Raw genomic sequence first — 12,294 nt, forward strand, 5'->3', positions numbered from 1 at the left:
CCTCTTGAGCTGGTTGATGAGTCGAAGCAGCAACGGCAACGGAGGGAACGCATACAGGTATTGGCCATCCCAGGGGAACGAGAACGCATCGCCCATGCTTCTCGGCTGGGGAAACCTGCTGGCGAACCTCTGGCACTTCGAGTTCGTCGCTGTTGCGAACAGGTCGCTTTGGGGTTTGCCCCATCGTCGGAAGAGTTGATCCACCTGATCCTGGCGCAGCTCCCACTCGTGACACGCGCGCAGCTCCCTGCTGAGCGAGTCGGCGATGGTGTTTCTTTCTCCTGCCAGGTGGAAGGGAACCAGGAACATCCCCTGGGAGACCGCCCAGTGCCACAGATCCTGTGCCTCCTTGGATAGGGCTGGGGATCTGGTACCTCCCTGCTTCCGTATGTAAAACATTGTTGTGGTGTTGTCCGTGAAGATCCGCACCACCTTGCCCTTGAGCGACGGGAGGAACGTTTTGAGAGCCCAGAACACGGCTCGGAGTTCCAGGATGTTTATGTGCAGGAGCTTCTCCTCCGGGACCAGAGGCCTCTTGCGTGGAGATCTCCTGTGTGGGCGCCCCAACCTTCCAGGGAAGCGTCCGTCGTCACCGTCTCCTGGTACGCCGGCGTCTGAAAGTCCTTGCCCGCCGTGAGGTGCGCTCGAACGCCCCACCACTGAATCGCCCGCCGGAACACCTCGTTGAGGGGGACCCTGTCTTCGAAGGTGCCCGTCGCTTGCATCCAACGGGCGTCGAGAAATTCTTGAAGAGGGCGCATCCGTAGTCTGCAAAGGCGCACCAGGTAGATACAAGAGGACATCATCCCCAGGAGGGACTTGATGGACCTCACCCTGGCCACGTCCGTGGCTAGCAGGCGCTGCACTTTGCCCAGAATGGTCTTCATCTGTTCTTCCGACGGTGCCGCCAGGCGCCTCACTGTATCAAGCTCCCAGAAACAGGGCTACCTGCGACGGCACCAGGTGGGACTTTGGGTAATTTATGGCGAATCCCAGGTCTGTGAGTAGCTGGACGGTCCTCGCAGTGTGTTCGACGGCGAGTTCCCTCGTCCTTGAGCGGATGAGCCAGTCGTCCAGGTAGGGGTAGACGTGAATCCTGTGCAGGCGCAGCCGTGCCGCCACAGGTGCCAGGCACTTGGTAAAGACCCTGGGGGCCGACTTCAATCCGAACGGCAGTGCTCTGAATTGGTAGTGGCGTCCCTGGACGAACCTGAGGAACTTTCGGTGACTTCTGAGGATGGGAACGTGGAAGTATGCATCCTCCAGGTCCAGCGACGATAGGAAGTCGCCTTCCTCCAGCTGTCCCAGCACGTGCTGGAGGGTGACCATCCTGAACTTTTGTGACCTGATGTTGACGGTGCCGGGGAAGGTGCACCCTGCCTGGCGACCGAAGAGCCCGACCTTTCGGCGCTCCCGGAGCCAGCGGACTCGTGGCGCTTGGCCTGGTATCGGGCCCCCGTCGCCGGGGCGCCCGCACAGGGCTTAGAAGCCCGCTCAGACCCTTTCTTCTTCTCACCCGTTGAGCCCTTCTCCAACCAGCTGGCGAGACGAGATTGACGGTCCCTCATGGTCCGCTCCGACAAGTTCTTGCAGAACTGGCAGTCCTTCTCTACATGAGTCTTGTCCTCAAGAAGACAGTAGAGACATCGCGAATGTTCGTCCTCAATCACATTTGGCAGCCCGCATCCAGGGCAGCTGCGAAACAGCTTGGGTCCGGGTGACAAACTCACGTCCTGGGCCATCTCGAAGTAGGCCGCGAATCTTCTGGAATCCTCCAAGAGGTTGATTCGACGAAATCTTCACCCTTGAGGGGCGTAGGAAAATCCCGCAACGGGTACCCGTTAACAGGAGTAGAAACGGTGGAGCTTGAGGCTCGATTAACCGAAAAAAGTGAACATTCACCTGAAAGCATAAAACACGCAGTAAAAGCTCGAGAGCTAAGCACGAGGACTCCCAACACTTGAACGTGCGGTAAAAATCTGAAGATGGCTGCCAGAGCCGGGGCTTAGGGAGATGGCAGTCATTGGCTGTGGTCAGTATGACGCAGAGATCAGTGATTGGTTACTACTACGAAAGACAGATCAGAAACGAAACTGATACTGATTTTTTCCTTACCGAGGATTCCCAGCCTGACGACGGGGGAATATTCATGAGCATGTGAATCCATGCCAGACCCCATGCTGGAGAAACATCAATACAGATTGATTCAGCATCTATATTAAAGTATTGCAGGGGGCAGTAGGGCTGGAAGAAAACGGAAGGGTGGTTCCAATGTGATCTATATGGCAGGCTCCCAGATAACATTATCAAAACTTGAAGCCAAGAGCTTTTTATTCTCTTCCAAAACACCTGGAAACCACATACTTAACAGCTATTCTTTACTTGGATCATTTCAAAAGCTGGTGAGGTGCACATCTATGTTGCACCAGGAACTGGTGAACCAGCTCATCATTTTCAGATTTTCATAGCCTAAAAAAGGCGCGATGTATAAGGAGCAAACACAAACAAGAAAGAACAAGTATGTATTTCAGCGTCACAAGATCAATGGCATATTTAGCATGACTAGTCTCACGCAATGTATGGTGTTATTCTTACAATCAGTAGCTGGGTTGGCTTTCTTAGGTATATCAAATAACCCGAGACTTACCTCCAGATGTAGACCTCTGGATATGGTGTAGGTGGCAAAACATAACCTGCTCTGATGGATTTAGCTCTTTAAAAGTGGGTTTAAGCAAAGCACACACCTTGAGAATGCACCGAAAATAATGGATTACTACTGGCCGATCTGTGACGTAGTCACTCTTCGCTATAGGAACAGTTTATAGAAAATAAATAAAGACTAGGATGCATTAAAGAAGCCAATAATTAAATTATTTTATGAAAACATTCACAAGGTGTGAAATGATAATACGCCAGGCACTGCAAAAAGACTAGGTGTACAGCTTTTGGAACAGCAAAGAGCATGGGTGGCAGTGCTTAAAGCTGGTCACCTGAGACTTCAGCAGTAGTCAAGAGATGCCTTCAGGAGACCATAACAAAGTCAGATGACCTGTCTACCCCTTTAAATATGCATGCTATAATAATCAATATTCCAGCATCTTCCACCAGGAGAAACTCATTGGTCTGGTGACGTACAGCAACTGTATTTAATAGCTTGCATCTTTTTTACACAACTTCCAAAAATGAACTGTTGGAGGCATACAAGTAAAACAAAGCAATTCATTCGCATGTTTAAACTATGCAGAGAACTATACCAATTCCAAGCTTGAAATAACCTATTTATGTAATGGTATTTATTTATAGAAGTAGAAGTGCCATACTACCTTTACAGCCAAGAGAGCAGAAAGGAAAGGAGACCTGGCATTGGGACACTAACAAAAAACAATCTTCAGTGACCAGCATTCAATCAACAGTCACAAGTGAATACCCCCAAGGATCCACTCATCCCTTCATTCGTTTAAGGTGATAAATCAACTAGAAGTAAACTAGCAATAAAACCAACAATCAGAGTGCAAAGAATCAGGACGAATCCAGAATGAACCCTATAACAATGTGATATTGCTAGTGTACACATGGAACAAATGCTATAATGCATGCAGAATACTAACCTGGGAACAGCTGTAATCTAATATTTTTATATGAGCGCTGAGAGCTTGGTCCATGATATCAACAGGCACATCATCACTGTGAGCCAAGTTCCACAGAAGGTTCAACACTTTGTGTGCCATTACACCATCTTTGTCATCCTCTGCAAGGCGCCGGATTAATTCTAGCAACTTTTCACGCTGTTTTTTACTAGCATTTGTCCAGCTTGCCTAGGAAAAGAAGACATCTATTAAACATCAACAATTGGCAGCAAAAACACTTCTATCCATCTAAATAATGTGTTTTAGAGCAAGCAAGTTGCATTACATAGGATACATTCGGACAGGCACAGACTTCAGCATAAGTAGCCTATACTAGAAAAGTCTTTATTGGAACTGCTTGGATTAATCTCCCTTTAAATATCCAGCTGCTCCAAGCCTGCCTGGGTCACCGATTCTCCTTTCCTCACAAGTCTGTTTTCCGATGGCCAATATGAGGGTGAAAATCTCTTGTTTCAACTGGTCTTCACGTCTTGTGCATCTTAATCATGAGAAACAGATTTTTTTAAAACTCTTATGAAGCTATTTTTTTAAGCAATTGATACTGCTTGGCCAGGATATACTGGCCTTCCAACACAACAAAGGTATTTCTAGAAACCAAGCAAAAAGGCTTGATTTATCATAGCATTGTTTTCTTAATTAAAATACCTTTAATTCTGCCATTGCAATCCACAGATAATGAACCCTTCGGACTGCCATAGAGTAACTTTCAAATGTACTACTCTGACCACTTACATACAGTGCAGGTGGGATTTCTATCCAAGTTTCTCTGATGAATTGGGGGTACAAAATGTTGCCACTTACTGTTGAATCTTAAGGTTTTTTTACTATTTATATTACCACTTCTTTCTGTTACCCAGTGGCTAAATCACTACTGAAAACACACAAAATGATGGATTGCACATCAATTGATTATGTGATTGAGGGGAAAAAAACACTGATGGCCTTTTAAGAGAGATTCAAAGACATGTTTCCCGATGAGTGATTGTTGTTTGATGGCATTAGTGTGGTAAAACAGCTATCAGCTTTGTTGCCATTTTTCATTTTAGGTTAAATCACGTCCACTATGTATCACAACTCTACAATTTCTATTCCCACAACCCTTAACAGATTTAGAAAATAGTGTTAACACAGACTGCATTATTGACTGTACTCCAGACATTATTGACTACTCCAGATAAAGAACACAAATTTGATAGCGTTGTCAATGACAAGGTTAAAATGCTTATGAATGTTGTATTAAAAACTGTGCCAAACCCACCAAATCACTAATTTGCTGGAAGAGATACGGTGGCTTATGTGGCGAAACAGGAGGACGACCCTGACTACGATATCCGATGTTAACTGGATGTTTTATTCAAATAAAAAGAAAAGGTCTATCTAGACCTACTGCTTTGAGGGTAGTTCCCTGCCTAACCAACTAAAAATGAGGGTGCTCATTGAAGTGCAAATATAAATATCTTTAGTCCAGATGCTAACAGCTAACTGGCCCTACCACTTAGGAAAACTTAACCAAAAAGGATGAGGCCAGACTAAGCCTCAGTTCTTGGATTTGACCTACCCCAAACAATTCGATCTCTTCCACAAGAAGGGAAGGATTTAGAAAGTTCAGCAAGTTTGGATCTCTTTCCAACCGGTTTTCAAGGTTAGTCAATGTCACAAAACACAGTTCACAACCTCCCTGCAGGTTCGGTTGGCAAAATGTCAATTATTTCCAATCTTCTCTCTTAGGGAAGGAAAGGTTTTCAATTGCTAGTTGGTTCTGGGCAACGCTCTTTGTTTTATATTTGAGGACTGGAGCCTTCCCGGATTTCTCTCCCTCCAGTACAGTATGCTATATTACATGGTTCTTTCACTGCCTAAAGTCTTCTGGCCTTCCGACAGGCTTACTCTGATGGTGATGCACCTGTCTGTTTGGGTTTTCTTGGCTCCCGTAATACTGTTGGTCTTGCAAGCCACGAATGTTAAAGTGCCTCGGTTTCTCAGGCCTCTCCAAAGTCCTCTGTGCCTCTAATATGTTTGTTTCGAGTTAGGTAAGGCGTCTGCCCACTCGGGTTTATCAGGCTCCCATAACCTTTATGACTTTCCAAGCCTCGAATGTCTTTTTACCCCTTTCAACTGTGTTACCTCTTTGGGAGCATTGGCTTCTCTTCTGCTGCGCGGCAGCAAATCCACTTCTGGTGCAGAGCTCGGGGATCCGGGTTCTTCTCTGCAATCTGGTCTCAGCGTCCGTTACTGGGCCCAGTCCCACTACGTCTTCCGTGTGGTCACGCCACCAGGTGAGACTGTTGCTTTTCCGTCTGTCTCTTTTCTGACCATGGCTTCTCGGTTGGTCAGGAAGCCAACTTTCCGGCACCCAGCTAGCGATTTTCTGTCTCTCCACACCACCGCCGGCTCTGCTGGCTTGCCTGGCTGCGTCCCTCCAGAACATCCCGTCAGAGGCTCACCTCTGCATAGGAGAGGATTGCCTCTGCATAGGAGTCTCTGTCCTTGATTCAAAGTTCCTTGTGGTTTTACGTACATAACAAGCAAAAGGGCTGTATCCTCCTTTAACTGTGCCGTTCAGACAAGATCCAGCATTACCTGAAGCCAAACAGAAATATCACTGTTTGGTGGATTCAAAACAGAACTAACAGTCTTCCCAATTCCCATGTAGGCAGACAATGTACTCTGGAATGGGCTGTTCCTCATCAGAATCGGATCCTTGTCTCCAAGTGGAGAGTCACTCCCAGTGCGCCCCGCCCCCTCCCCAGAACCCTAGGGAATGTCTTTCATTGCGAGCGCAACACCCTAGCCTCAAAGGGGGTGGCTGCCCTCAGGGAAGAAGGGACAAATAGTCCAGATTCAGTATGCAGTGATTCTATAGGTGACAATCAGTTTATTGTCTTCTACTTCGACTTGTATTCGTTTTTTATAGGGTGGCAGGAGGGTGCGTGTCCGTCTCGTCTATCTCAGGGGTGTAGATGTGCACTGCTCACTCTACCCCTAGGGATATAGTGCCCTGCACGCTCCGGCACATCCAGCCAAGATATTTTCATCCTCTGGTTGGGTCACTCTTCCAAAGTAATGTTCCATTTCATAGTTCTCTATGGACTACAAGTCCCCATGTCATCTCTGGGATGCCATGACTTAAGGACTGCTTTCTCAGCATTTCTTGGCCAGTCTCCTGTCTAAAAAAACCTCTCCTCCTTGCTCTCTCACCCTTCTCCCTGCTCGCTCTCTCCTCTCCCTTGCCCCCCGCCTCGCTCTCTCCCCTCTCTTAGTTGCTTCCTCCCTCAGTCCCCGTCAGCCCAGCTTCCCTGCATGCCTATACTATGGTCTTTTATCTCTTGTTTGTTGTCTCTCTTACCAACAGACCACATCTTCAACTAATTAACTCCAGTTCTGGCCCTCCACAGGAGGATTTGGGCTGCTGGCACTGGCCTCGTGTACAACTGGGGAGCTGGACTTCTTGGGAGTAGACAAGAAACCCTACAGTGGTCTGTAAATGCAGGGACGATTTGATTGGGCCGTGGTAGGCACGATCTGGGATTCGCAAGTTATTTTTTGGTGTGCGTTTATTAACCGCTCTAACCCCAGAGGCATCAAGGTGCTGGTTACAAACCGAAGTAGCAAATGTAAAACGTGTAGAAAATGTACATGGAATTGGTAATGGGTTCAGACAAGGGGCTTCTTCAAAGCGAAGCATAAGTTCTAAGATGTTTCCGTAAAGTCCAGTAAGATTGATCCGTTCTCAGCGATAAAAGGTAGGGAGTTCCAATTCTTGGAGGCGGTGACCGGAAAGCTGATCCCTCAAGATTTCCTTAGCCTGAACTTAGGGATGTTAAGTTGGTGAGAGTAAGCAAAGCAGGTGGGTCTTAATGATTGTGCTTTGGTAAATGTTTGCAATAAATACCTTGGGCCATATTAGACAGATGTGCGTGTAATGGCCAATGTCTTGAAAATAATGCGTTCACGAATAGGTAACCAGCGTGCACTTCTTGCAGATGCAATTTTCTCAAGCTTAGGGAAGTTTAGTGCAGCCCGAACAGCATTATTTTGGATGATTAGAGTTAATTGATGTTGCGCATGGAGCAGCCTGCTAATAGGCATTGCAGTAATTTAATCTAGAGCCAATAAGCGCTCTGGCAATGGTGATGCAGCGGTCGGTAGATAGAAAAGGTATACAGGCATTAGTTTGGTAGCGTCATCAGTGGAGGATAGAGATAGCGTGGCATCTAGATAAACTCCCAGAGTTTTGACATGGCTGGAAACAGCGATGGTGATGTCCTCAATAGTGAAAGATGTGTAGGCTTGATCAAGTTTGCCAAGTGAGATTTGCAAGCCAACTAGGAGAAATTCAGTCTTTTCACCATTGAGCCAGAGAAGGTGGGATGCCATTCAGGCCTGTATAGTAGACTGAATGCAGATTGTTGGGAGTCAATGGGGTAGTTGCCAGTGAGAGGGAGAAGGATTGTGTGTCAGTAGTTGGTGTGGATATGCCCTGGTCATCTAGCAAGTCAAATAGGGTTTTGGAAAAAATACTGTAGAGAGTTGGGAGGACGCATAAACCTTGGGGGCGACACAGGTGACAAGTGCCGGCAGGGCTGCCGCATTGACTGAAAACACTCCTATATCTGTCAGATAGGAAGGAGGAGATCCAGGAGATGGCTTCTGGCAAAAAGTGCACTGCTGAGGCAAGGTGATGGCACACGATTTGGTGGTCCACAAGATCAAAGGCTGCAGACAGGTCAGGTAGAAAGAGAAGGGCTGAGTTACCGGCATCTTTGATCTCATCCAGTTGGTTTTTTAAGTCCAAAATGCACATTCAGAGCCAGATCAGAAGCCTGGTCGGAAGCCAGATTGGTGTTGACCAAAGAGGTCATTGGGTTCTTGGTAAAGCTGGATCTGTAGGTATGCTCCTCGATCCATGATTTTACAGAGGAAGGGGCAGTCATTCGTTGGGATGGCTAGGTAGAGTGCGATTACATTTTTAGCAGAGGAAGGAGCAAGGCATCCTTGAGGCTAGTAGGTAATGAGCATGAAGAGAAAGAAATGAAAGGTGCGAGGGGTTCTGAGGCAGTCTTTGAAGACTACAGCTGGGCACATATCCCCCTGGCAGCGGGAGGGGATAAGGACTTTGATGATGTGAATGACCTCAGTTTCTGAGACCGGATTAAAGTCAAATAAAGGTAAATTATGTAGGGTGTCTTGGATCCCAGTAATGGAGGAGACCGGTACAGCATTGCTCACTTTATTTTATGTAGATCTTTTTCTGGAGCGTGTCAATTTTATGTAATCAGGCATTTTGGATATTGGCGCAACAGGTGATATCCTGGGTGCAATTTGAGGGCGGCGACACAGGCGATTCAAGCTCACACAGTAAGGCCAAGAGCTCCTAGTACTAGAGTTCTCCTTTATGATTCTTGTGTTGAAGGTGGATCTTTTTTCTAGGAGAATTGCCTTTTTCTAATCACTTGCTGCAAGAGTTAAGCACGCTCTATTAAGCATGGAGGGGTTGTTCCTCTACTGGTTTCTGCTTCACGTTTAAGTAGGCCGAGTGCTTTGAGGTCAGCAGAAAACCAGACATTGAGGTGCAAGGAAGCTTTGGCTTTACACTGGGTGAAGGGAGCTGTTGGGCAGAAACCTGTGCAGTTCCCTCTGGGACCACTGCAAAAGATTTAGGACTACAGTTGTTTGGCAGTAACCCCACTTGGTAGCAGTCTGTACCACACAGATTCACTTGGTAGCTGTGGCTGAGCAGTCAGACTTCCCTCAAGAAGAGTTAGGCAGTATACAGAGTATTCACAATAGGTCAAGAGCACACAATAGAACAAGTAAACACTGACCAGGGCTTGGTGTAAAAGAGATATAATTATTTATTTAAAACCACATCTAGAAAAACACACAGGCACTAATAGTAAGCAATTCAAAAACACGGTCACTAAAAGATATTTAAAAAAAAAGTGGAGGGCAAGTGGTGTTTGCCGGTGTCGGAACTCCCCTCTGCTTATTCCAGAGACTGTCACTTTAACTGCCTGGAGGCGGGGCATTGCAGAAAGGAAATCCTTTCATAAATGCTTCCTGTAGCGAAAGCGTAGCAGAAGTGGAGGGCAAGTGGTGTTTGCCGGTGTTCAACGGGTTTTCGTGGGTTAAACGGCTGTCTTAACCCCCTGCCTTAACCCCTTCGTTTTGCGAGCTTGGCGAAGAAAAAGGATCATCAAGACCATCGAGAGCGACTGAACCCCGGTAAGACACCCGGCAAACCGATAAACGGTGTCCCCGCATAACACGCTTCCATTAATCACCAACGGTAAATCAGAGCTACTGCCTATGAACACATGTGAGTAGTGCCCAGTAATTTAATATACACCATATTGTTACTGACTCCATACTTGCACGCAACTGGTGAAAGCGGCCACCTGAGACAAAACAACGACCCCAGAACAAAAAAACGCAACCCCTATTACACTGTTTGGCTGCACCGTCCGGCAAAACCTTTGACTCGGGCGTGAAGACTGCGGGTCCAGCCGGGTCCAGTTTGTCATGGCTGGCAGGCTTGCCAACTCACCTAAGTCTGTGGACCAAGATGTTCTGACCCAGGACCTGGAAGAAGGGCGCCTGTTACGCAGTGCCCGCACGCGTCAAATAGTAGCCCCTGAAATTGGGAATGCGTTTCCCTGAGAAAAATCACCAACTGTCAACAAAAACTCAAAAAGACACTTCCATTATACCAACAGAAGACAAACTGAAGCCTCCATTCCTACCTTCGCCGGAGATCGTTGCAATGGAGGAACAGCCGGCGGGGAACCGCGGAGGAGCCGAGCAGGAGTCGCAGACCCTCGGACGGTCACCACGGCTCCAAGAAGCTCCGCCGAGAGCTACACCAGCCCCCGTTGCCTCCTCCTTCTCGCTCCCGCTCCCTGGTTCCTCCGGAGGGAGGGGCGGGCGTGGTGAGCCTGAGGGGAGGGGCACGAGTGCACCACCAAGGAGAGCAGAGTGTCGGCCAAGTGATGGAGTCGGAGATCGAACTTCCCCGACTTCGTCGGCATTCAAAGCCACCGTGGAGACGCTCTCAGTACGAAGGCCCGCCATTGACCTGGAGTCCACAGAGGGCCAGCAGCCCATTGAAATACTTAAAAAAGTGCCCCAAACAGAAGCGAGTGAAGGAAACATAGTGCAAATCAGCGCTATGATTCATGCACTCCAGACAAAAAAAAATGTGTGCAAAGACACCAGCAAAATCGCACAACCTATCACAGCTCCATGAGGCTGACCCTTTCTTCTCTCAGCAGGGAAAGGAGCAGGAAAAGGCCTTAGCCGATATCCCTGTGCTGGAAATCACGAACAAAAAGAAACGGCGCCGGAGCCAGACGGCATCACCAAAAAAGGGGAAAAACCCCAGACAAAAGATAAAAGCAAATACAACGTCAAAAACCCAGAAAAAAAATCCCCCGACACATCCTTCTCGGAAAATCGGAAATCCTGGGACAAAAACTCTAAGAAAACTATGGGCACTGGACCATGGTAAAACCCCAGTAGTCAACCTGGTAACAGACTTCTTTAACGCCTTTGCTCCGGCAGCAAGGGGCGCCCAAGAAGACCTTACAGACGCGGAGATACTGGAAGCCATAAATTCCTGTCAACCACCTCAGAAATCCAGGAAAACTGACTCCCCTACTAGCACCGTTCTAAAATCCACGTCTCCCCCCAATCCAGCAGCTCCAGTATCACCAGAACCGCACGGCCAAATGCATTATTCTCCTCCTCAACCACAAAAAAGTGCCCCCTGTGCGGACGCACCTCATCAACAAATATCTCCAAGATCCCAAGTGACTCAAGCTGAAAAGGCCCCAGAGGAGTCCCCCCGGGTTTCCACCAGCTCAGAAATCAACCTTGAACTATGCGGGGGGGGGGGGGGGCCTCAGGCCCAGGCCAAGAGCCAGCATGCTAAATTGCAAATCCCAACAAGGGCCCCTCGTGGACCGACCCCCAAAAGTCCACCACCGCCCCCTGAAAATACTCCTAGGACTCCTTTAACATCTAACAATATGGAGTTAAACCATAACAACAACCAGAGAAAATGGACGAGCGGACCTCCTCAAGGGGCCGAGTCGACCAAAACACCAAGAGGTATCCAAAGCAGCGTTAGGTTGGACTCTACAGACCCCTTTTCCAACATCTCAGCAAGAAAGTCAATAACCAATTACCAAAATCCAAACAGCCACCCATCAGGGGCCCCAAATGATTCACCAGCAAAAAAGAAACTAGACTTCATCTCAATCATGTCTGCAGTATCGATAGCCTTGGCACCATTCACAAAGTTATACAAATTTATCAGCGAAAACCTGAAAGATCACACGACCATGCAGGCAATGATGTATACAAAACTGATCTTCCTCGAAGGCTATATAACTGCATTGGATGAACGCCTGAAAACACACACAGCATCTTCAAAAGGAAAACCGAAAGGAGAAAATGTGCTGTACCAAGAGAGGTCTACTTCCTCAACGCAAACCCATAACCAACCAACATCTTCACCGATGACTGCTAACGTGATCAACGAACACCACCCAATCACCAAAAATGGTGCCGTGCTGTATGCCCAAAGTGAAGTCGCTCACATCAGCGAAGAAACTCCTCCAAGATTAAAAGAAACTCAAATTCAGTC

At 47.7% G+C, this 12,294-nt stretch overlaps 1 protein-coding gene across 3 annotated transcripts in view; it reads right to left on the reverse strand.

Annotated features, from left to right (window-relative positions):
• The window catches only part of USP9X (ubiquitin specific peptidase 9 X-linked), a 2,614,063-nt gene that overhangs the window by 1,853,583 nt on the left and 748,186 nt on the right, over positions 1-12,294 (reverse strand). For all 3 annotated transcript variants that reach the window (XM_069636534.1, XM_069636533.1, XM_069636535.1), the window contains exon 12: positions 3,609-3,815. In XM_069636534.1, coding sequence (XP_069492635.1) covers positions 3,609-3,815 — 207 coding nt within the window. The remainder of the gene's footprint in view (positions 1-3,608; positions 3,816-12,294) is intronic.

This window comes from Ambystoma mexicanum, chromosome 7p (genome assembly GCF_040938575.1).
Source record: "Ambystoma mexicanum isolate Mex_15411 chromosome 7p, UKY_AmexF1_1, whole genome shotgun sequence".
Taxonomy (NCBI): Eukaryota; Metazoa; Chordata; class Amphibia; order Caudata; family Ambystomatidae; genus Ambystoma; species Ambystoma mexicanum.